At 43.8% G+C, this 26,740-nt stretch overlaps 2 protein-coding genes across 2 annotated transcripts; one reads left to right on the top strand and one right to left on the bottom strand.

Moving 5' to 3' along the window:
- Positions 1-224: 224 nt before the first annotated feature.
- On the bottom strand, positions 225-5,410 carry LOC308331428 (cytochrome c-like). The gene is made up of 3 exons (XM_080786862.1): positions 5,265-5,410; positions 3,693-3,869; positions 225-2,369 (listed from the first exon to the last, which is right to left on the bottom strand). Exons 2-3 carry the CDS (start codon positions 3,859-3,861, stop codon positions 2,224-2,226), a joined length of 315 nt encoding a protein of 104 aa, XP_080642988.1. The 5' UTR covers positions 3,862-3,869; positions 5,265-5,410; the 3' UTR covers positions 225-2,223.
- On the top strand, positions 5,216-26,438 carry LOC308331427 (hyaluronidase-5-like). The gene is made up of 6 exons (XM_080786861.1): positions 5,216-5,305; positions 22,654-23,104; positions 23,884-24,428; positions 24,841-24,930; positions 25,517-25,696; positions 26,119-26,438. Exons 2-6 carry the CDS (start codon positions 22,675-22,677, stop codon positions 26,329-26,331), a joined length of 1,458 nt encoding a protein of 485 aa, XP_080642987.1. The 5' UTR covers positions 5,216-5,305; positions 22,654-22,674; the 3' UTR covers positions 26,332-26,438.
- The last annotated feature ends 302 nt before the right edge of the window (positions 26,439-26,740 follow it).

Below are 26,740 nucleotides of genomic sequence, written 5' to 3'. Positions count from 1 at the left end.
AATGTATTGCATAACCCTTTTGTCATGTATTTATGTTATTTGATTCACACACCAGGTTTGAAATCGATCGGTCCAAGATATGCAGGACTTTTGTGTACTTATGTAGAATACTTTTCTTTTGGTTCTGTCTAAATAATAAAACACTTGATAGGCGGTCTCTGTACAGTACCTTCCCCCTCAGATCGGTAGTTAACAATTGATCAAATCTGTTGCATTCACCACTCTCAGGTCTGAAAATAGAAATTTATTAGGCAAAATGTAAAAAAAAAAACACACATGCGTTGAAATAATTGCAGTCTGCACATTTGCTAACACATACAGTCAGTCCTCCCACCCTGCTTTCCTTTGGGTAATGGCATTACTGATTAATGTGAAACGATTAATCTATGGCTGCCAATGCAATTATAGTTTTTTGAAGATGATTACGTTTAAGTGTGCTTTTGGTGTAGTTTCAGATCATATTCTGGATGGGCGGACAGTTATTGACACAACAGCACATACTGTAGCACCTGCACAGAACACACGCCACATATATCCACGACTGGATATATAGATTTCAACTTCTATACCCCCCCCCCCTCATTCTTTTATGACCCACTTTCATCAAGTAGCTTCAGCAGTAGGATACAATGGAACTTAATGTAAACAAGAGGGATATCAAAAACATCATTATGAGGAGTGGGAGTATATCCATCAGGTTTCATGCTATAGTCTCGACAAAGGCTGCACATTAATGTATCGTCATAATCACTATAACAGCACAATATTCATATCGCAGAAGACATTAATTTAACAGGTGTTATTCATTTCGACAGGATGTTTTTGTGGAAGTGGAGGAAGGAGTATACAAATATAAAACAACGGGTAAGTTCAGCGATTTCAGACCTATATACAGTTATACATCATGTGTCTACTCTCTCAGTAATACATGAACGTTAGATAATATTAGCTCCAGTTTTACCGTTAGTATATGCCACCTAACCAATATGCTGTGGCAAATATGTAAGTAGTTTACTGAGTACTAAAAGTGTGCAATGCATGTTGACAACTGTCATGAGATCATTTTATTTTAAGAGTTACTTTCTACATGTACTCTCAAACCCACTGTGGGACCTACAAATGGCTCTTTGGAGATATTTTGACATATTATGCCATAACAATTAAGGACCTCCTCATTTCAAACACTGATCCTGGAGCCAATATATTCTTGTGGATTTAAGTAGTACAGATGAGTAATGTGTAGGTTTAAAATAGCTATACACTAGATATACAGTTCAACAGCAATACAAAAGATCAATAGACATTCGTGGCATCCATCCAGCGAAAGAAAAAGTTGCGAAAGTAAAAGTGCATTGCGCATACAATATAATGTTCTTCAATCCAAATGCGTTTGTTTTTTTTGTCTCTGATGGAACGAGCATGTCTTACAGAACAATTGTAGGTCGCAACCTACTGAGTGAGAATCAGAAAATATACAACATACACTAACAGTCTGCTATAACAGTCCATATACTTCTGAATCTAGTATATAGCAGTCTATTGTTATAGCAGTCATGCAGCACCAGTCTATAATGCACAGTAACAGTTGTTTTGCAGTCTGAAGTCAGCAGTTAGCTATAGCTAACAGTCAGTTATGTTTTTGTAAACCCCAGGGTAAGTCTGCAGCATTTTACAAGGCCCCGGTCTGAGAACTATGTGGAGAAAAAAAGAAATCCAAGCACCAAAGAGACTCCCAACAATCCTAATTAAAAACAGTCCCACATAACAAGAAAAACACATGGCAGCTATTTCAGAAACAGAAGAGAGCAAATACGCATTTCTGGCCTATACAAGCTCACAACCGCGTTGCATGAGCTTGTAGGTCATCTATATCATAGGAATGTGACAGCATTGTGTGACGAAGTATGAATCGATCTTAAGAAGTAAGTAAGTAAGTAGCCTTGCCGACTAGCCATGAGGCCCATAGGGGCAGGAGCCTATCTCCTGTTTCTGTAGCGTGAGGCAGCTTGATGTACAAGTACACCCCCTGGACATGACGCTAGTATGTCGCAGGGACTTACCCCCAATCCAACCCTTGATGCTGAGTGTCAAGCAGGGAGGCATTGGGTCCCATTTTTTACAGTCTTTGGTATGACCCGGCCGGGGATTGAACCCCCAACAACCTCCCAGTCTCAGGGCGGACACTCTAACCACAAGGCCACTGAGCTGGTTCGGCTTCTGATCTTAAGAAGTGATGCTCTTTAAATAGGCTATAATGTCAAGTCGTTCTTTCTTCTTTCTGAGACCAGAAAATATCATCTTGGTTCCTGGGATGTATTTCTTGGGATTCCTAAGATACACCATCAAAGTGTCTTCTCCCCACACTATATCTGAAATTCAGGGACAGACAATACACAGGTTTTGTATTATTATGAGCATGAGGACTATACCGTTACCACTTCTAACCCCTTTCTCTCACCACCATACACCAACATTATCATTAACAAGAGTGTAGCAGCGACTACTAGTTGAATTAGTAGCAATTGTAGTATCAACAACGGCAGCAATGCAGTTGTACATGTGAGGCAGAACCACTATAGCACAATATGTACAGTAGTTGGTGTGTGTGTGTGTGGGGGTCAGAGTCCCAATGCACATGGGGCATTATGTAATGCACTTTGAATTAACTTTGTGTATGAAGTGGTATATATATATTACAAATAAACCTGTCTTGTGACTTACCGACCGCCCTGTCGGACTACCGACAGACCGGTCGGTCGGGTCAAATGGATTTCGCCCTTACTGGAAGAATGTCCTATGTTCTGAGTAAACACACCATTACCATATATGTTTAACCACTCAAGCAATGAACTGCTTTAGGCACACACACACACACACGCGCACGCACACGAGCGCACGCACGCACGCACACGCACACGCACACACACACACACACACACACACACACACACACACACACACACACACACACACACACACACAGCAGTTCATTGGTTGAGTTGGTTCTCCCAAGTACCACCATGATAATATACCTGCCCTTTTTGTTCCATTACTATAAGCCAATAATGCTGCTGCTCTGACAAAACTCTTGTCTAATCACTAATCCGCACAATATGGGCCTTTCTCGGCCCCCTGCACCTCTCTCCCATTGTTTTATTATTGTGTTTCAGGATCCAAGATGGCCGCAGCACCAGGAGGGGGTGGGGCGGAGGTGAGCGGGTGGGGTAGACATACTGTATGCCCTTATACTGGGCTGTGTTCACATATTCAAGACACCGGTCTTGTGTCTGTGCATAATGGCCGCTCCAATGCATTTCCAATGGAAGCTATAGTTTGACCAAACATTTTGTTTGATAGGGGGGGCAGAACACATCCATCAAAGCTGTGTTCAGACCTTAGAGTATATACTCTAAGGTTCAGACTGAGTCTGTATGTGGGGTTGTTAGAGAGGAGGAATCTCATCAACGTAAACCTGCCGGTTCAGACCTGCAGCATGACTGCCATGCCTTAAAGACACAGCCTGCTTTAAGGAAGAGTACACTCTCCCAGATGACCTTATAACTTCTCTGTCTGTCTGACTGTCTCTCTGATGTACGTATGCACGTGCATGCCACACACACAGACACGCACACGCACACACACACACACACACACACACACACACACACACACACACACACACGCAGACTTACTCTTATCAATGTTAGCCTGTGTGTAGTTGTATCCCGGCGACTGGCCCGTCTTCCTGCCAAACAGACCCCAGAGGTTGGGTCCCACCTTGTGTTTCCCCCCCTCGTTGGCCGTGTGACACGTAGAACACTTCTGGACGAAGGCCTTCTTCCCTTTCTTGAGGTCCCCCATCACTGCAGCTGTGGAAGAGAGAGCTCAGGTAATCAATCCATACATAAGAATATACACTGACACGAAGGCGCGGCAACTGGCAAGCCCTTGACTCCGCCCACCCCCGTTCACTTGCAATGCAATTTGCGGCATTTTCAAAACAATATTGCGCAGAGTATAGCGATTATCAAACGTATTCGCAATGGCCATATACGTTGAAAGATCTGTTGCCCGTGCGGACAAGGCAACGCTATACCTCCGCAAGTTAGATATTATCGGCATAGATGTTTGTCCGTATGTGATTAAGGATTGGACCAAGTTGCATTGGGCAGCCATAGAAAATTATTACCCTGGGATAAAACCGGATGTGACTTTTTTTGGGCGTTCCTGTCTTGCTCCGTGTCAGTGTATTAGCTATAGAACAGTGGTTTTAAACCCTTTTCATATCAAGGGCCAAGGCCCTTTATTTATTCAGCATGGTTGAGCCACGGACCACCATTTGACGAGATTTTGCCTTGCAGACCCAAAACTAAAGAATATGTCCACATGTCCATGCTGTATTGATGTTGCTACTGAGATAACAGGCAAACATTGATCAAAATAACAATTCTTCTATACATTCTCTAATTGTGAAGACTTCTTGTAGATTGTAAAGGTAGATGTTTAACAATATTTAACTTTTGGACAAATTGGGAGTGTTACCAACTCTCCGTCATTTAGCTGGGGGACCACCTGGAACTCCCTCAAGGACCACTGGTGGCCCCCGGGGCCACTGGTTGAGAACCACTGATATAGAACAGTGGTGCTCATCCATGTCCTGTCATCATTGTAATGGCATTATGTATGATTCACTTATGAACACTGAATATTGACTCCAAATAGGCTATTTCCAACAGCCAACAACATGCATTTTTGTGGTATGCTTTTAAATAAATTGATGGTTTTAGTTTTTTTCGGTAGGACTTGGCCTAGTGCCTACCTGTAGCCTATACTAGACAGGCAACACATTTTCTATCGGCACTGGCAGCTCTGACCGCGCTATAGCTATAGCTGCGCTGCGTTCCTGAGAAGAAACGAATTTACTTGAACTTCAACTTAAGATGTTAGTACGTAGGCCTATAGTGGAACTAAGTTGTGTAACACACAGTCTAGAGATGACTTCTAAGTTGAATCTTACACGTTTTTTCCACTGGTCTTCAATATAGTCTTTAGCCTAGCCAGTAGCCTTGATACATTGCATGTCCACAAACGCCCATAATTAACAGAAAATGTACAACAGCTGCGGAGCAGCGCCGGATCGAGAGCTTAAATCAGGAAGAAAAACAAAACCACTGAGAGACTCGTCATGCAGCTTTTCTTGCCCCCTAATTGTTTTCGTTTATTAGAAGAACTCGCCTCGGATATAAATAACAAAACAAGCTTACCCGACTTCGGAGGTTGCGCTGATGGGTATATTAATTCACAGGTAAAGTATCCACACCTTTTCAAGCCAATTGAATGTTTTGTGCGTTTCAGTGTTTGTATTGTTGTCACTTGTCAGTGTGCATTCTTCACAAGCCCTACCTACTTCTACACAGACAGACACACTGTCTGCTCCGGATTGGACTGCTTAAAAAACATCTCAAATTTCTCTTACTCGAGCCGAACTTATGATTCACTCAGTCTCTGCCTGTCCCGAAAAAGGAGTTGGTCATAAAAGTGAATGAATTGCGCAAACCTTTGGGCGATGTTAGGTATTCGCTCACTGTGCTCACACCCATTTTGTTTCAAGAGACGAGAGGTATAACAAAAGGTATAACGATGGGTTAAGCCTGCTGCTGTAGGCTACGTGAGACAGGTGGTGAATAAGTTTATTTAGAAGTCGAAAGACACACTCTCTCTCTCTCTCTACGTACGTTTACATTGCCAAAGCAGAAGTGGAAAAACACTATCAAAATAAAACAATGTATTTACAAATACATATTGGATATAAATAGGAATTAAATAAAGGTGTAAACAGAGCTGTGGTACATACTATCTTGTGAAACTATAAAAAGATTGTACATTATTCTGTCCATATAGGAGACGTTAGCTTTATACTTTTGATAAACGGTGTACACATGTACAATGGTTTGTATTCCTTAAGGTGCTTGTATTCCATTTGACATCCTTATAGCTGTCACAGCAGCTCACAAATCTCGCTGCTGTGTTTGCACATTGCTGCACTTCACGCAACAGATATGGGAGTTCTTTTGTCATATTAGTCATGTTTTCAAACTCCCCTTGGGTGATTGTAATCCGTGGAAAGTATGTCTCTGGTGTCTTGGTACAGTGGGCAGACGGTTAGGAAGTGTATCTCTCTCTATCTCTCTCTCTCTCTCTCTCTTTCAGTTGGAATACCAACAGGAGAGTTAACTCATATTTGACAGGATAAACAAGTTATTCGAAGTGATGAGAGACAGGCTTACACAAAAACACTATACTATATTATGCTGATAAATGACTACAGTATGTGGATATCAGATAAGATTGGTATCTCCTGACCTGAAAAATACAATACATTTTCTGTTTGCTAAAGATGGGGAGAGCCCTGAGGTTGACTTCTGTTTGGCTTTGGTAAAGACACCCAAACTGTAAGTGTTTTCATTAATGACGTTTACTTGGTGTCTGGTGCCATCTAGTGGCACCATGCGGTACCTGGTACTATCTAGTAGTGGCATCATCAGACACTTAATGGCTCAAGATAATCAGCATAAGATAAATACATTTCTACAGCCTATTATCTGCTTCCATTCACAAATTCATTGTGGTAAGTGTGTGTCAGGTGTCATAAATTATGCCTTGATTTACTCATTTGGCTCATTCAGTATAGTGGCACACATACCTGTGAGGTCACTGACTTTTGACTAATTACAAGTACACCTATTTGTGTGTGATTTGAACAATGCATGCGTCCATTTTCCTTGGAACAAAATCATTATGGTTTACTTCCAGCCAGGTTTGGGTCTAGCTCTGGTGGTCCATAGACTAATGCACTTTACTGCCGTTGCATTTAGGCTATGGGACCGTTGTCTTTCCTGGCTCGCATGATTGAAACACAGACCAACCTCTCCTCTGTAGAGGAAATATTAAGAACATTTTACCTATACTCACCAATACAAAAGTTTGAAAGCCTACTTTCCTTAGTGGGCGCACTGTCGCACTATAAAATGTACATTTTGACCAGAAAGGCCAAAATCTTATCTAACGACAACAAAATATTCTTTAGTTTAGAGCCTGAGAGGCTAAATCTCATCAGGTCCGTGGCTCAAATGGCGAATAAATATTGGAGCTTGACATGAAAAGGGTTGAAAACCATTGGTCGATCCAATTATAGGGAATCCCCCTTGGTTGCTGTCCAAGGTGCTGGAAAGCGTTTTTTCCTTTTTTTCCCCTTTTTTTTTTTAACAGCCTAGGCTTGGATGCTGTGGTTGCTGTGGTCATCGATAGCATTGCTTGTGAGACGGTGCTCACCACATGCTTGGCTTTCAACGTTCTTAGTTCTTTGAAGACTGCCCATCCTGTCAGCTTAATAGAGAGAGAGAACTTGTCCTTGTATCAAGGACGGGCATTGGCTCATCATGAGCTGGTAACTCGGAAATGACTGGCTCCTCTATTAGTCAGTATAGTCAATCATGGTAGTGTTGCCAGAAGGGACCTCTGTCCTCAAAGTGAGAAAATGAAATGGCATCTAATCTTGCATGGCCTTGAGGTGCATCATTATGTTTGACCCCAGTTGTTCACATGTAGATTCTCATTTTCCATTGGCATCAATTGAGATTTGCCCACTGTTGAAGTAATCCATAGATCTAATTTAAACTTTGTAAAATAATCAAATGTTATGCAAATGTATTGATTACCACCCTCTGTTAGATTGAGTTTCATCAGGTCCATTCCCTACGTCCCTACTAGTTTGACTGATTCCTTAAATATGAAATGTTGAAACAGCCTCAGCCAAATAGTATTGTAACATCAGCCGAGGCTTACAAACCTCTAAAGTGGTCAACCCAGTGTGGGGGTGTGAACCCGGCAAATGGCAAAATAGGTTTGGGGATAAGGGGTAAGGGGTTGCGCAAGATTGGGCCCCAAATATTTTTGCAATGTTTGTATGATAGGACCGGGATATCTGTTGTCTGTCATTGTCAGTAAGATGTAATCAAAGTCAAAGTCATACGATTTGTCACACACGTTGCCGCAGTGACATTTGTTCTCCGCATTAGACCCATCTCTTGGAGCGGTGAGCCGCAGCCAAGGAGCGGTGAGCTGCAGCCGTGCCGCGCTCGGGAATCATTTGATTAGTAGATTTGACCCCCCCAATCTAACCCTTTGATGCTGAGTACCAAGCAGGGAGGCATTGGGTCCCATTTTTACAGTCTTTGGTATGACCCGGCCGGGGATCGAACCCCGACCTCCCAGTTTCAGGGCGGACACTCTAACCACAAGGCCACTGTCTGGTGTAATACCGGTTTAGTAACGCTGTATGATAACAAGTCTAGGGCTCATACAGTTTCAGCATGGCATGTTTGTGTATGTATATGCATGCTCGGAAATGGTACCGTTGTATGTTCATCTCGCCATCTCCTCAGACACCACAGACCTCTTCCTCATGAGCCCTTGCAAACATACACCACTTCATCAGTAAGCATTGCACACTTTAAAGAGGAAGTTCACCCTAACTCGCATGGTGCTGAAAATGTATTGCACACTTGAAAGAGGAACTTTGCAATAGAATAAATACTTTTGAAAATATTTTTGTATTTGTTATTATGTTAAGTACAAGCAGCTAAATGTTGCATCTACATTTTACTAATGATCTTTAGTACATTTAAGGCCCAATATTTCTGCAAATGCTACACATTCCAATTTTCATTTCCATTTTGAGTATAAACAAGAACTTGAAGGGTATAGATTCAGGTCTGATAATCATGTGCCAAATTGTGCCATGCATGTTCAAATCATGTACGCCAGTGGTTACCAAACTTTTCAGTTCAAGACCCAAAAGAGAAACTGAATGGGACCACAACTAGTGAGCAATGCGACACATTGTGAGCTTTTTTGCAGGCCTATTGTTTTAAATTCAGCGTGTGCAATTCAGTGAGTGCTATAGCGCCACCATTTGGCCAATCGTCATGGGCTTCGCTTAGTCACTGTTTGGCATGGCCCTCTACCAGATTCCCGTGTTTCGTGAAAACCGACTGCATGGTTCAGCCAAGAACTGCTATTTTTGGCAGAAGGAGGAGAAGAAAAAAAACACACAAAAACAACTAGAACTGCACTCTGTCGAGTGCCTACTTGCACACAAGTAGGCAATAAATGGCCTACTAGTGCGCAAGCAGAGAGCGCAAGTACTGTTGACCGCTACAAACTGTCAAATCTCAGCTTCTCTGTGAAAGAACTTTTGAAATATTGAATTATTAGGTTTAGCTATTTGCTACGTACCTAGTTTTTTGGAGGTAAAAAACTAGTATTGTTAAGTATGGTAAGAGACGGCTTTCGATGGTGTGACGTATATGTCGGGTGGATTAAAGGAAATTCCTCTATGTATATAGAGCAGTGGTAAGGTTTCTCTCCGGTGTGGACACGCTGGTGATTCTTTAGAGCATTTAACTGGCTGAAACGCTTGTCACACTGTTTACAGTGGTAAGGTTTCTCTCCGGTGTGGATACGCTGGTGTACCCGCAGGTTACCTAACCGACTGAAACTATTGTCACACTGTTTGCAGTGGTAAGGTTTCTCTCCGGTGTGGACACGCTGGTGTTTCTTTAGAGCATTTAACTCACTGAAACTCTTGTCACACTGTTTACAGTGGTAAGGTTTCTCTCCGGTGTGGATACGCTGGTGTACCTGCAGAGCACCTAACCAACTGAAACTCTTGTTGCACTGTTTGCAGTGGTAAGGTTTCTCTCCGGTGTGGATAGGCTGGTGTCTCTTTAGAGCACTTAACTCACTGAAACTCTTGTCACACTGTTTGCAGTGGTAAGGTTTCTCTCCGGTGTGTACACGCACGTGATTCTTTAGAGCATGTAAATGACTGAAACTCTTGTCACACTGTTTACAGTGGTAGGGTTTCTCTCCGGTGTGGACACACTGGTGTGCCTGCAGATTACCTAACCGACTGAAACTCTTGTCACACTGTTTGCAGTGGTAAGGTTTCTCTCCGGTGTGTACACGCACGTGATTCTTTAGAGCATGTAAATGACTGAAACTCTTGTCACACTGTTTGCAGTGGTATGGTTTCTCTCCAGTGTGGACACGCTGGTGTTTCTGTAGATTAGATGACACACTGAAACTCTTCTCACATTGTTTACAGTGGTAAGGTTTCTCTCCGGTGTGGATACGCTGGTGTACCTGCAGGTTACCTAACCGACTGAAACTCTTGTCACACTGTTTGCAGTGGTAAGGTTTCTCTCCGGTGTGGACACGCTGGTGTTTCTTTAGAGCACTTAACTCACTGAAACTCTTGTCACACTGTTTACAGTGGTAAGGTTTCTCTCCGGTGTGGACACGCTGGTGTGCCTGCAGACTGCAACTCTTGTCACACTGTTTACAGATGTGGGTTTTCTTTACTGTGCGACTCAGCCGCCGTGTCTCTACGTCTCCCGCCTGGGCTACGTTCTTGGTAAACTGTTGATGACCGCCATGTTTTGGTCCATCCGCGTCTTCTTGTTTCTGGCTGGTTACGGGGCTGTTGATTGGCTGACGGGCTGCCGAGGGCATCGGTTCGTTCCTCAGCGTTTGGCAGTGGAGGTCGTCGTGGCTCCTCCTCTTCACGTGTTGATGGAGGAAGGTGGAGGCACCGGCATGTGGACTCTCAGAACAGGAGACCTGAGTCTGGACATGTTGGGACTCACTTCTTCCTTCCATCATCAAACCCAATGGACTGCTATGAGAATGAGAGGTTGAGTTCCTCACCCTCTCTCTGCCTCTTCTCTGTGTCTTCACTCGTACTCTGTCTCTGAAAAACCCTCAGGAAACTCTCAGGAATACTTCTCCCTTAAATTAAATGAAAGTCTCAAAGACAATTCAGACCTTATGTAGGCTGACCAGGAGCTGAGGTCTGACGTCACACACAACGTAAACCTTATGTAGGCTGACCGGCATGTCATTATCCATTTCTACAGTGTGTTCGCTTTTCACGTACATCGTACAAACTTCTCTTCAACCGGGATTTCAGTTAATGGACCATAGATTGTGTGTAGGACGTTTCACGCAAATCGCTCAAAAATCCAGGCAGAAAATCAGGTATAAGCATTTTTCAAACTGCTCAAAATGGCGGAAAATCTGAGGGCGGAGCTTACTTGTCAAAGTGACAGATGACAATGAATGGAGAATGTCACGTAACAGTGTTACCATTGACAATGAATGGAGAATGTTACGTCACAGTCCAACCATTAACATTGACAATGACTGGAGAATGTCACATCACAGTGTCTGAGCAAATAGGCACAGTGGACTATTTTAGGGCAAGATGATGCACGATGATAGCCCCTCCTATATGCAGCTTTGTCCTTAACTCGTGTCACATTTGCCATTGACATTGAAAGGAGGATTTACGGCATATATCGGTTTTTCTAGGTTTTAATTCAGCTCAGGGATGGTGTATATACAGTGTGTGTATATATATTTTTTTCTTTTCTTTTTTTTGGGAAGATAATATTAATTCAAATTAATTCATGAAGAAGTATATCTTTTTTTTTATTGGATGATGTACGATGACAAGAGCGCCCCTCACTTCACACGGGTGTGATTTTTATCCTCAATTCTGTGGTACACAGAAAGCTGGGCAAGCTCAGCCAATTAAATCCTCGCTCTTGGGTACACACAAAGCTGGGAATAGGAGGGGCTAGCGCCTCTCAAAAATCCAAATCTATTATAATCCTGGTTGACGGTGGTATGGTTGTAACCTGACGTTGCCAGATGGGGGCGGTATTGAGTAACCATGTTCCCCAACACCGCAACCATCTTGGATTTCTCAGGGAGTTGAGCTAACACCGAACAGCTCCTGTACCGAACCAATCGGCGTGAGCTAAGGGCGGGATATGTGCGAAACCGGATGTGAAAGCTATATAGACACGTCAATATGATTGGTTGTGTTTGCACGCCCACACGGTGATAGACAGATGGTCCCATCCAATCATCTACCAAGTATCTTGAAAAAAATGAACAGCCCCGTCATTGAATTGCCTCCCGAGATCCCAGATCCCAATAAGCTGTGAAACAAACTTGTGTAGCAAGCTTCTTGGATCTGGCAGCGTCAGGTTAGTATGGTTGCTCTCCACTGTGGATATGATGGTGTGATTTAAGAGGAGCTGACTGCTTGAAACTCTTGTCACACTGTTTGCAGTGGTAAGGTTTCTCTCCGGTGTGGACACGCTGGTGTTTCTTTAGAGCACATATCTGCCTGAAACTCTTGTCACACTGTTTACAGTGGTAAGGTTTCTCTCCGGTGTGGATACGCTGGTGTACCTGCAGGTTACCTAACACATTGAAACTCTTGTCACACTGTTTGCAGTGGTAAGGTTTCTCTCCGGTGTGGACACGCTGGTGTTTCTTTAGAGCATTTAACTCACTGAAACTCTTGTCACACTGTTTACAGTGGTAAGGTTTCTCTCCGGTGTGGATACGCTGGTGTACCTGCAGATTACCTAACCAACTGAAACTCTTGTTGCACTGTTTGCAGTGGTAAGGTTTCTCTCCGGTGTGGATAGGCTGGTGTCTCTTTAGAGCACTTAACTCAATGAAACTCTTGTCACACTGTTTGCAGTGGTAAGGTTTCTCTCCGGTGTGGATAGGCTGGTGTCTCTTTAGAGCACTTAACCAACTGAAACTCTTGTCACACTGTTTGCAGTGGTAAGGTTTCTCTCCGGTGTGGATACGCTGGTGTACCTGCAGGTTACCTAACCGACTGAAACTCTTGTCACACTGTTTGCAGTGGTAAGGTTTCTCTCCGGTGTGGACACGCTGTTGTTTCTTTAGAGCACTTAACTCACTGAAACTCTTGTCACACTGTTTACAGTGGTAAGGTTTCTCTCCGGTGTGGACACGCTGGTGTGCCTGCAGACTGCAACTCTTGTCACACTGTTTACAGATGTGGGTTTTCTTTACTGTGCGACTCAGCCGCCATGTCTTTACGTCTCCCGCCTGGGCTACGTTCTTGGTAAACTGTTGATGACCGCCATGTTTTGGTCCATCCGCGTCTCCTTGTTTCTGGCTGGCTACGGGGCTGTTGATTGGCTGACGGGCTGCCGAGGGCATCGGTTCGTTCCTCAGCGTTTGGCAGTGGAGGTCGTCGTGGCTCCTCTTCACGTGTTGATGGAGGAAGGTGGAGGCACCGGCATGTGGACTCTCAGAACAGGAGACCTGAGTCTGGACATGTTGGGACTCACTTCTTCCTTCCATCATCAAACCCAATGGACTGCTATGAGAATGAGAGGTTGAGTTCTTCACCCTCTGCCTCTTCTCTGTCTTCACTCGTACTGTGTCTCTGAAAAACCCTCAGGAAACTCACAGGAATACTTCTCCCTTAAATTAAATGAAAGTCTCAAAGACAATTCAGACCTTATGTAGGCTGACCAGGAGCTGAGGTCTGACGTCACACACAACGTAAACCTTATGTAGGCTGACCGGCATGTCATTATCCATTTCTACAGTGTGTTCGCTTTTCACGTACAAACTTCTTTTCAACCGGGATTTCAGTTAATGGACCATAGATTGTGTGTAGGAGGTTTCACGCAAATCGCTCAAAAATCCAGGCAGAAAATCGGGTATAAGCATTTTTCAAACTGCTCAAAATGGCGGAAAATCTGAGGGCGGAGCTTACTTGTCAAAGTGACGGATGACAATGAATGGAGAATGTCACGTAACAGTGTTACCATTGACAATGAATGGAGAATGTTACGTCACAGTCTAACCATTAACATTGACAATGACTGGAGAATGTCACGTCACAGTGTCTGAGCAAATAGGCACAGTGACTATTTTAGGGCAAGATGATGCACGATGATAGCCCCTCCTATATGCAGCTTTGTCCTTAACTCGTGTCACATTTGCCATTGACATTGAAAGGAGGATTTACGGCATATATGGACGAGCATATCGGTTTTTCTAAACACAGTGCAACTGTTTTAATTCAGCTTAGGGATGGTGTATATACAGTGTGTTTATATATATTTTTTTCTTTTCTTTTTTTTGGAAGATAATATTAATTCATGAAGAAGTATATATATTTTTTTATTGGATTATGTACGATGACAAGAGCGCCCCTCATTTCACACGGGTGTGATTTTTATCCTCAATTCTGTGGTACACAGTAAGCTGGGCAAGCTCAGCCAATTAAATCATCGCTCTTGGGTACACACAAAGCTGGGCATAGGAGGGGCTAGCGCCTCTCAAAAATCCAAATCTATTATAATCCTGGTTGACGGTGGTATGGTTGTAACCTGACTTTGCCAGATGGGGGCGGTATTGAGTAACCATGTTCCCCAACACCGCAACCATCTGGGATTTCTCAGGGAGTTGAGCTAACACCGAACGGCTCCTGTACCGAACCAATCAGCGTGAGCTAAGGGCGGGATATGTGCGGAACCGGATGTGAAGCTATATAGACACGTCAATATGATTGGTTGTGTTTGCACGCCCACACAGTGATAGACAGACAGTCCCATCCAATCATCTACCAAGTATCTTGAAAAAAATGAACAGCCCCGTCATCGAATTGCCTCCCGAGATCCCAAATCCCAATAAGCTGTGAAACAAACTTGTGTAGCAAGCTTCTTGGATCTGGCAGCGTCAGGTTAGTATGGTTGCTCTCCACTGTGGATATGATGGTGTGATTTAAGATGCTTGAAACTGCTTGAAACTCTTGTCACATTGTTTACAGAGGTATGGTTTCTCTCCACTGGATACGCTGGTGTGACTTAAGATGATCTGACCCATTGAAACTCTTTTCACATTGTTTACAGTGGTATGGTTTCTCTCCAGTGTGGACACGCTGGTGTTTCTGTAGACTAGCTAACACACTGAAACTCTTCTCACATTGTTTACAGTGGTATGGTTTCTCTCCAGTGTGGACACGCTGGTGTTTCTGTAGACTATCTAACCAACTGAAACTCGTGTCGCACTGTTTGCAGTGGTAAGGTTTCTCTCCGGTGTGGACACGCTGGTGATTCTTTAGAGCATTTAAATGGCTGAAACTCTTGTCACACTGTTTACAGTGGTAAGGTTTCTCTCCGGTGTGGATACGCTGGTGTACCTGCAGGGTACCTAACCGACTGAAACTCTTGTCACACTGTTTGCAGTGGTAAAGTTTCTCTCCGGTGTGGACACGCTGGTGTTTCTTTAGAGCACATAACTCACTGAAACTCTTGTCACACTGTTTGCAGTGGTAAGGTTTCTCTCCGGTGTGGATAGGCTGGTGTCTCTTTAGAGCACTTAACCAACTGAAACTCTTGTCACACTGTTTGCAGTGGTAAGGTTTCTCTCCGGTGTGGACACGCTGGTGATTCTTTAGAGCATTTAACTGGCTGAAACTCTTGTCACACTGTTTACAGTGGTAAGGTTTCTCTCCGGTGTGGATACGCTGGTGTACCTGCAGGTTACCTAACCGACTGAAACTCTTGTCACACTGTTTGCAGTGGTAAGGTTTCTCTCCGGTGTGGACACGCTGGTGTTTCTTTAGAGCACTTAACTCACTGAAACTCTTGTCACACTGTTTACAGTGGTAAGGTTTCTCTCCGGTGTGGACACGCTGGTGTGCCTGCAGACTGCAACTCTTGTCACACTGTTTACAGATGTGGGTTTTCTTTACTGTGCGACTCAGCCGCCATGTCTTTACGTCTCCCGCCTGGGCTACGTTCTTGGTAAACTGTTGATGACCGCCATGTTTTGGTCCATCCGCGTCTCCTTGTTTCTGGCTGGCTACGGGGCTGTTGATTGGCTGACGGGCTGCCGAGGGCATCGGTTCGTTCCTCAGCGTTTGGCAGTGGAGGTCGTCGTGGCTCCTCTTCACGTGTTGATGGAGGAAGGTGGAGGCACCGGCATGTGGACTCTCAGAACAGGAGACCTGAGTCTGGACATGTTGGGACTCACTTCTTCCTTCCATCATCAAACCCAATGGACTGCTATGAGAATGAGAGGTTGAGTTCTTCACCCTCTGCCTCTTCTCTGTCTTCACTCGTACTGTGTCTCTGAAAAACCCTCAGGAAACTCACAGGAATACTTCTCCCTTAAATTAAATGAAAGTCTCAAAGACAATTCAGACCTTATGTAGGCTGACCAGGAGCTGAGGTCTGACGTCATACACAACGTAAACCTTATGTAGGCTGACCGGCATGTCATTATCCATTTCTACAGTGTGTTCGCTTTTCACGTACAAACTTCTCTTCAACCGGGATTTCAGTTAATGGACCATAGATTGTGTGTAGGACGTTTCACGCGAATCGCTCAAAAATCCAGGCAGAAAATCAGGTATAAGTATTTTTCAAACTGCTCAAAATGGCGGAAAATCTGAGGGCGGAGCTTACTTGTCAAAGTGACAGATGACAATGAATGGAGAATGTCACGTAACAGTGTTGCCATTGACAATGAATGGAGAATGTTACGTCACAGTCTAACCATTAACATTGACAATGACTGGAGAATGTCACGTCACAGTGTCTGAGCAAATAGGCACAGTGACTATTTTAGGGCAAGATGATGCACGATGATAGCCCCTCCTATATGCAGCTTTGTCCTTAACTCGTGTCACATTTGCCATTGACATTGAAAGGAGGATTTACGGCATATATGGACGAGCATATCGGTTTTTCTAAACACAGTGCAACTGTTTTAATTCAGCTCAGGGATGGTGTATATACAATGTGTGTATATATATTTTTTATTTTCTTTTTTTTTGGGAGTGGTAAGGTTTCTCTCCGGTGTGGACACGCTGGTGTTTCTTTAGAGCACTTAACTCACTGAAACTCTTGTCACACTGTTTACAGTGGTAAGGTTTCTCTCCGGTGTGGACACGCTGGTGTGCCTGCAGACTGCAACTCTTGTCACACTGTTTACAGATGTGGGTTTTCTTTACTGTGCGACTCAGCCGCCATGTCTTTACGTCTCCCGCCTGGGCTACGTTCTTGGTAAACTGTTGATGACCGCCATGTTTTGGTCCATCCGCGTCTCCTTGTTTCTGGCTGGCTACGGGGCTGTTGATTGGCTGACGGGCTGCCGAGGGCATCGGTTCGTTCCTCAGCGTTTGGCAGTGGAGGTCGTCGTGGCTCCTCTTCACGTGTTGATGGAGGAAGGTGGAGGCACCGGCATGTGGACTCTCAGAACAGGAGACCTGAGTCTGGACATGTTGGGACTCACTTCTTCCTTCCATCATCAAACCCAATGGACTGCTATGAGAATGAGAGGTTGAGTTCTTCACCCTCTGCCTCTTCTCTGTCTTCACTCGTACTGTGTCTCTGAAAAACCCTCAGGAAACTCACAGGAATACTTCTCCCTTAAATTAAATGAAAGTCTCAAAGACAATTCAGACCTTATGTAGGCTGACCAGGAGCTGAGGTCTGACGTCATACACAACGTAAACCTTATGTAGGCTGACCGGCATGTCATTATCCATTTCTACAGTGTGTTCGCTTTTCACGTACAAACTTCTCTTCAACCGGGATTTCAGTTAATGGACCATAGATTGTGTGTAGGACGTTTCACGCGAATCGCTCAAAAATCCAGGCAGAAAATCAGGTATAAGTATTTTTCAAACTGCTCAAAATGGCGGAAAATCTGAGGGCGGAGCTTACTTGTCAAAGTGACAGATGACAATGAATGGAGAATGTCACGTAACAGTGTTGCCATTGACAATGAATGGAGAATGTTACGTCACAGTCTAACCATTAACATTGACAATGACTGGAGAATGTCACGTCACAGTGTCTGAGCAAATAGGCACAGTGACTATTTTAGGGCAAGATGATGCACGATGATAGCCCCTCCTATATGCAGCTTTGTCCTTAACTCGTGTCACATTTGCCATTGACATTGAAAGGAGGATTTACGGCATATATGGACGAGCATATCGGTTTTTCTAAACACAGTGCAACTGTTTTAATTCAGCTCAGGGATGGTGTATATACAATGTGTGTATATATATTTTTTATTTTCTTTTTTTTTGGGAAGATAATATTAATTCAAATGAATTCATGAAGAAGTGTATATATATTTTTTATTGGATGATTTTCACACGGGTGTGATTTTTATCCTCAATTCTGTGGTACACACAAAGCTGGGCATAGGAGGGGCTAGCGCCTCTCAAAAATCCAAATCTATTATAATCCTGGTTGACGGTGGTATGGTTGTAACCTGACTTTGCCAGATGGGGGCCATGTTCCCCAACACCGCAACCATCTGGGATTTCTCAGGGAGTTGAGCTAACACCGAACAGCTCCTGTACCGAACCAATCAGCGTGAGCTAAGGGCGGGATATGTGCGAAACCGGATGTGAAAGCTATATAGACACGTCAATATGATTGGTTGTGTTTGCACGCCCACACGGTGATAGACAGATGGTCCCATCCAATCATCTACCAAGTATCTTGAAAAAAATGAACAGCCCCGTCATCGATTTGCCTCCCGAGATCCCAGATCCCAATAAGCTGTGAAACAAACTTGTGTAGCAAGCTTCTTGGATCTGGCAGCGTCAGGTTAGTATGGTTGCTCTCCACTGTGGATATGATGGTGTGATTTAAGATGAGCTGACTGCTTGAAACTCTTGTCACACTGTTTACAGAGGTATGGTTTCTCTCCACTGGATACGCTGGTGTGACTTAAGATGATCTGACCGATTGAAACTCTTTTCACATTGTTTACAGTGGTATGGTTTCTCTCCAGTGTGGACACGCTGGTGTTTCTGTAGACTAGCTAACACACTGAAACTCTTCTCACATTGTTTACAGTGGTATGGTTTCTCTCCAGTGTGGACACGCTGGTGTTTCTGTAGACCAGGGATATTCAATTGGCAGTTTTTTTTTTTGTTGAGAATAATAGGGCTAATAAAAGTTACAGGTATGGTGTGTGCGATATTAATTGTGAGATTACCATAATGACGGTAATCATTAAAGGACCACTTTTCAACCTATCTTCATATAATAGGTCCTCACTAATAATCATGATAAAATGACACATTTTTTTCTACTCGGTCTGTGTCACATAGGAGGGCTGTGGGCAGTTCAGAAACCCACCCAACAGTGACATCAATGGAGAATCCAAGCTAATAGAAACTGCAGGCTTTCTAGTCCTGAAAAGTTGCGAAAATGGAAGCCATCATTCTCACAATAATAAACCCTGTTAGGGTCCATTTGGTTCCATTTGTACACTCTCAGAGTTACAGACCCATAAGGGTCCATTTGGTTCCAAACCATTTCCCTGGGGACCCCCTGGAACTGCCTCAAGGACCCTGGGGGTCCCCGGACCCCGAACCCCACTTTGGAATCACTGCTCTATGTAATGTTTGTGTGTGTGTGTGTGTGTGTCCGTCCAGCTGATGGTCGTTAATGTCAAAGCAATGCTGTTTATGCACTGTCAAATAGGTCTAGGCCTACATCTATTCTAAGCTGGCATATACCTGTATAGGCATATTACCCTGCTCATTACTGTTCGGAAATATACATAAATCTTCGTGTTTGAGCACAAAAAGCATTTTGAGAACCCACAAATTTCCGCGCTTCGCGCGCACACTGTGCGGCCCCCCACACACAATCATTCTACAGTTGTGGCCCCCGGCCTAATCTAATTGAATACCCCTGGCTTAACAGGTGGAACATGCCGGCATGACATTATTGCTGTTCCTTCCAGAGCATATTGCCTAGACTTAATGTAAGGGCACGTTAATTGAGTGTGAATTAAGTGTGATTAACTTTGCTATCAACACAACTATATGTTTTAGTTTGACCAAAGACCTTGGCAGTGGAATTGCGTTGCTTGGTAACGGCTTGGGGCCGAGTTCATTTCAAACACTGCAAGAGGAAATAAAACCCATTTAGAATGTTTATGTTGTCAAAGTGTGAAACGGTCTATAAGCTAAATTGTTTTTTTGTTTTATTTTGTGAAAACTGAGCCTGATGAATCCATCATAAATTGTTGCAAGTCTAAATGAAAAATGAAGGAAAAGAAACAACACTTTTAAGCACAGGTAAGAGAGGCAGACAGTCTGGGACTAGACCAGATCATAGTCACTTATTCACCTGAAAAATGCTGCCCGTCAACTAAAAACCTTAAATCATGCTTCTCCTGTTCTTTAAAGTTACCGTTTGATTTGCTTACCTCACGGCTTTCATGTGCAACAGGGGTCATCGTGTCTAAAAACGAATTCTTCAATAATTAGCTTCATCATTCAGTCAAGTCAAAGGTGGGGCATGCCCTTTGACATGATCTAAATGTCTCAAAAACAGGGAGACTAAATACAACCATCCCAATTGTTTAAGTTATATTGTATTAACATACTCTGCTATAGAGATTGGACACATTTTATTCATTAAAAACTTTTTACATAGTGCCGCTAAGTAACGCATAGTGCCGTTACAGCTGTTACTTAAAATGCATTGGATGAACACGACAGTCATTCGTAAAATACATTTAAGTGGAATGCAATCAGGAGAGACAACCCCATTTATCAACTTCAATTTTATAGTAAATTTGTCTGAAATTGGTATCCCAACTTGAAATGAGAGATGCACCGTACAATATGAAGGAATGAATGCATTTTATTTATATAGCACCTTTCCAACCATAAAGTTACAAAGTGCTTTACAGACAGGTTAGAAAACAACAATAAAAAACAACATCAAGAACATGTGGGACTATGCGGCACGCTGTGAATGTGTGCGCGTGCGTACACATGTGCGAGAATGTGCTTGCTACCCGGAATGTGAATCAGATAAGCATGTCAGAGAGAGTGAAGGGAAGGGGAATAAAACAGTTAACCCCTCTATAACCAAGATAATCGTCAGATTGATCAATATTCCCGTTGGTCATGGCTCATGATGCAAACCACACCAAAAGGTTTGTCGTGAAGCTCAGTAAACCGATCTGCTGTAGTTTTACAACTAGATGTATTGTAGAGAGAGAAGGGGGGGGGGGGGGACCAAGATAACCCCTGGGGGACTCTGGCCAATGAAGTATACTATAGGCCGGGTTTAAGTGGTATACGTTTTGCTATGACGCTTACACACCGGCATTCCGAAGCCTGTTTTTCCGACGCACTGCCATTCCGACGCACTCATGCAGCATTACTAACCCTGTCCCTAACCCTAAAACCGCACGCTGAAGCCATGTAGTCAGACTGGAATACCACTCTGTTCCCACAAAATACAGACTATTGCCACCCTCATTTCTTTTAAAACACAACTAAAGACCTTTCGGTTTGTCGCTGCTTTGATTTAGTCAACCTTCTTTTTTCCTTCTCTTCTGCACTGTAACTGTAACTATACTTTTATTTTATGCACCCTAATGTCATTCATTGTATACCGGTAATTGTGTTTCCTTTGTGTAAAGCACATTGAATTGGCTTGTTGAAATGTGCTATACAAATAAAACTGCCTTGCTTTGCCTTACAAGCATTATGAGCTTGTAGATCTGCTGTCGATGGTGAATGTTTCCCTATTTTTGCAGAGTGATATGCCTTTATTATGCTCAGAATAGGTATGCTAGGGTTCAAATGGTTGCCTTTTACAAGATTGTCAACTCTTTCCTGTGAAAATGGAAGCCCGAAAAGTCAATATTGAATAAAGGTGAACATATTTCACTAATTTCAGTCTGCCTCTCAGTACATAGTATTTCATTTCACTGTTCATATTGTGCAAGCAGCAGATTGCAGCTGAGATTAACCCTATTACGGCCCTTTTCATCACACAGGGGAGAAAACAATAGCTTTTGCAGATACCCATCTTCAGGGAAATTAAAAACCACAAATCATCCTTCTATACAGTATTGTACCACATGCCAAGCAGATGTCATTTAATAAAATGCAGAATTATGTTGACTTTTAAAATGAAATGTAATGATAAAGTCTAGGCCTTTTGCAAAAAATATTGAATTTAAAGTAAAATCTTTATATTGTGATAGTAATCATTGTTTCTTCAGTAAGATAGTAGTTGGTTGGTTAGTTAACTAACTATAGTTACGGTAGAAATCACACAATGTGTTTATGATTTGCGGCATTTTGTCTAAAACAGAGCACTCCTGTGAACTGAGCTGAAAAATCTGAAAAACCTGTTTTGTTGAATGGTTATAGAGAGACTGTGTGCCAATTTGCGTTGTGTTGGGACAAAATCTGTAGGTGTACGGCCAAGAAATGTGTTTTGCAAAAATGCGGCCCCCGGGTGGCGCTATAACAGGCCAATGTGAGAACTTTGGGGCAGAGGTTCCGGCAGAGTTTGGCTGCCATTGAGCAAACGGTGCCAGAGATTAGCTGTCTACGGACGGAGTGCAAAACATACTCTCTCCCCATGCCTTCGGCCTGGTGGAGACAATAATTTATCAGTGCTTGCTTGCTTGTATTCCAGTTCCAAATTTGTTTGATCACTTCCAATTGCACTTGTTTATCCTGCATCTACATGACTTCTCTCCTCATCATGGGTCAAATTGGTATCCCAATCTGAAAATGAGCGGAGAGTCAGTGAGGCCCCTGATTACTATCAGAGCTATTTTACACTACACAGAACTAATCACTTATAGCACTTTCAATTAGTACATTAAGTGCATAAAGTGCAAGTCCAGTTGTTTTATAATGTATTTTTCCATCTTGTCTTCCTTCAGAACTATAAACCCGGTTTCAGTATGAAATCGGCCCACCACCACCACCAGCCCCGTGAAGTCGAGCTCCACCACGTCTTGCTCCGTCTCCTCATCTCGGCCGCGGTACTCCACAGCAGCCGGGCTGTCTGCCGGACCGACCCGCCCGTGGACCCCGACCACCCCTTCCTCTTCATGTGGAACGCTCCCACGGAGCTGTGCCAGGAGCGCTTCGAGGTCCGCCTGGACCTGTCCAACTTCCACCTGGTCAGCAGCACCCTGAAGACGGCCACCGACCAGAGGATCTCCATCTTCTACACCGACCGCTTCGGCATCTTCCCGTACGTGGACGAAGACACCGGGGAGAGCGTCGAGGAGGACAACCCGAGGATCCCGCAGGAGGTCGATCTGGACGATCACCGCGAGGAGGCCGAGGACGACATCGAGAACTACATCCCGGAAGTAGGCCAAGCGGGTAAAGAGAAAGGCTGTCGATTTGTTTTTATGACATGATCGATTATTTCTCATTTAAATCGATCAAATCAATTACCTTTCAATCATTACACGGCTTGGTTGAGTGCTCGATTCAGATTGGTCAATCGCCAAATTCAGCCGTGTGTTATTTCTTGATAACAGACCGCTGCCTAATCAAAGGCTCGGAGCACTTGCTGCGCTGCTTGGATTTGATGCTTGGACATGACAGCCCGGCCATCAGCCATGTAAACAAACAAACACACAATGTCATTTAACTAAACATTGTTTTCAAGAATGTTTTTGAAAACTGAAAAAAGCGAGAAATGCAGGACTCACTTTCTTGTTTCCGAGGAGACTCGTTGCGCTCTGTGGGGCCAACTTGGAATACTTTCATTACCGTAGGCAAGGACATACTTTGTTTTGTTCTCACTTTTGGGTCAATTTATTCATTTGTGTATTAAGCAGCCGTGTAATAAGCTACATTATACATTATCACTTACTTAACACATACCCTGGTATTAATTCAGTCAGCCTTTGTTTGATAAATTATCCCGGCTGTGAACCGGAAGTGAAAACAGACAAACATCCGTCTTGTTTCCAGGTTCATTGCCTGTTTACTCGATTGCCTAGCAACCGGGAGACTTTAATATTTTGCATACGAGCACGACCTAACTCAATCAACAAAACATTCAAAGGCGCGTATACTCATCCTTGGCACTTGGCAGGGAATGCTTAACTGTGGGTCCCCCTATATATATATATATATATATATATTCTTAGGCCTGGCCGTCCTCGACTTTGAAGACTGGAGGCCGCAGTGGGTTCGAAACTGGGGCAGCAAAGACATCTACCGGCAGCTGTCCATCGAGGCGGTCAAGAAGAGAAACGCCAGCCTGTCGGACGACGAGGCGGAGGCCCGGGCCAAGCTGCTGTTTGACCGCGCGGCCCGGCGGTACTTCACCCGCTCCGTCCGCATCGGGCGGAGGCTGAGGCCCGCGAGGCTCTGGGGCTACTACCTGTTCCCCGACTGCTACAACTACGACTACCACCAGGACATGGAGCACTACTCCGGAGAGTGTCCCGAGATCGAGCGGGAGCGCAACGACAATCTCTGGTGGCTCTGGGACGAGGTGAGCGCCCTCTACCCGTCCATCTACCTGGAGGAGGTGCTCCGGGACTCCCGGCAGGCCCGCCTGTACGTCCGCCATCGCATCCGCGAGGCCATGAGGGTGTCCACGCTCGCCTCCGACGGCAACTTCTCCACGCCCGTCTACGCTTACATCCGCCCCGTCTACAAAGACAGCGTCGAGGACTACATGTCAGAGGTGCGTTTCATGGTTGTTGTTTGTTTGTCTTCTTTTAGATTCAGCAAAACGTGATTTTTAAGGACATGATTTTCAACACTTGATTTTAAACTTTAACAGGAAAAACATGGGGCAAATCAATAAACAATCAATCAATCCGAGGCTAATATTACTGTCTCTACTCAGTCTACTGTCACACTGACACTCTTCCACAGGTGATAGTAAACAAGTTTTCATAGTTGCATATTTAAGTTGAACTAATGTTGTAGTGTGGGGGGGTATCAAGCTAAATATTGACCGGAAAAGGATGTGCAAAATAGCAGATCTACAAGCTCACAATAATGGACTCTATAAGGACCGGTTATGAGTAGCACGATAGCAATGAAAATTGATATTCCACTACAGTATTTTCTGAATAACAGTTGTTTTCTAGTATGACCTGGTGAACACCATTGGAGAAGCTGCAGCACTGGGTGCCTCTGGTGTTATCTCCTGGGGAGACATGCAAGTCACTGACACAGAGGTAAGATCCGGAATACCTATGTTTCTATATCAGTGGTGCTCAAATGTTTTCATGTCAAGGATCCCCCAAATTATACTGTATGTATTTGGCCGCTGACCCCCATCTCAAAATATTTTGTTCCAGGGAGCCCCAGAAGCAAAGTTAAAGATTGTTTACTTTTAAAATACATTCAAAGATTTGCACACATTTTCATGATTCTTCAAAAATAGTCACTAGTCAAAAAGTCACGAAGTGACGCCTCGTAGCACGCGCTATGGGCTTGTAGAAAATATTTGGCCTACAGCACAAACTAGATATGCTATTTTCATAGAATTGTTGGGGTAAAAACAAATATTGTTGACCGGAGTCCCTCAGGGACACTCTACTAGTGTCCTTTACGTTCTCTCTGATTGTGTGGAAAAGCTTTCGCTGAAAATAGCTGATCGCTAAGCTCACAACACGTCGCAGCTTTTCCCACAATACGTAGGGGTTTAAAGTTAATCAATTCAGTTGTAATAATCAATTAAATCAATTAGTTTGCTAAACTGTTGCACCGCCAATAACATACACAACTCACACGCCCTGCTCCCCACTGACTGCACACCAGGACTCGTGCATTGACGCCAAGTTGCACCTGGAGAGGGTGATGAACCGCTACATAGTCAACGTGTCCACAGCCACCCAGATGTGCAGCAGGGCTCTGTGTCAGTCCCAGGGCAGATGTGTGAGGAAGCACTGGGACAGTGACGACTACCTCCACCTAGACTCCAGACGCTTCTACATCCAGGTTAGTGGAGTTGACACTGTTATGTATGTTCCGATTATTATTATTATGATGATTGTAGTTATTATTTAGCATTAGTTGATAGATTATTGGATTATTTGGGCACCAAAGGCACGCCTCTCTAGGCCAGGGCTTATGGACAGGTGAGGGGGGGGAGGGCATGCACCTGGGTGGACAGACGGTTTGGTGAAGCCGTTTGTGTCAATGCACTTTAATGGATCAACTTAAGTAAAATATGCAAACCGAAAAAGAAAAGTGAATCAGTGGATTGTTGTGTGGAACCGACAAAGCAGACTCACAATAATACGCTTTCGTGTGAAACATTGACAAAGGCCTAAAACTAAAAGGACATTTTTATCCACGTTTCCGTTATTTTGTATAGTTTTGTAATTGACCATAACGATGACCACCTGTTCCTCATCCAGAGATACAGGAGCGGCCTCCTGGCAGTGAAGGGCGACCTGACCCAGGAGGACGTGGACTGGTTCGACCGGAGGTTCGACTGCCTGTGCTACAGAGAGACGCCGTGCCGCGCGGCCCTCACTCTGAACCTCGTCCCTGAGCAGGTAGTCAACTCTTCAGACATTGACAATCAACTAAATATGACGAAGCATCATGGAATGTTTTTTTTTAAATAAAAAATAAAGTTTAATATGTAGGGGTGGTTGCCTGTTTTCTCTCTCAGTGAACGGGGCCTTGTCCTGAAAAACGTTTAAGACCCCTGCTCTGTAGCATTTGAAGATTATGGAATATCCTAGTTGTCGTCTGGCTTCAGAGAGTATAGACTGAATTGGATAAGTTGGATAACTGCAATTTCCGCAATTTTCAATTTCCGCAATTTCCTCAATTTCCAATTTCCGCAATTTTTCCGGAATTTTTCCGCAACACTCCAATTCCTCCGCAATACTCCGCAATTTTTCAAAAAACATGGGCTATAAGCCATCGTTTTTTTTTAAACACTCCGCAATTTGCTAATGTTTCCCATCCTCCGCAATTTGCAAATTTTTCCCATCCTTTGCGGAAATTGCGGAAATGGTAATTGCGGAA

This window comes from Protomyctophum bolini, assembly GCF_963924005.1.
Source record: "Protomyctophum bolini genome assembly, chromosome: 17".
NCBI lineage: Eukaryota > Metazoa > Chordata > Actinopteri > Myctophiformes > Myctophidae > Protomyctophum > Protomyctophum bolini.
The sequence above is the reverse complement of the archived record's forward strand: the minus strand, read 5'-3'. Positions and strand labels throughout refer to the sequence as shown.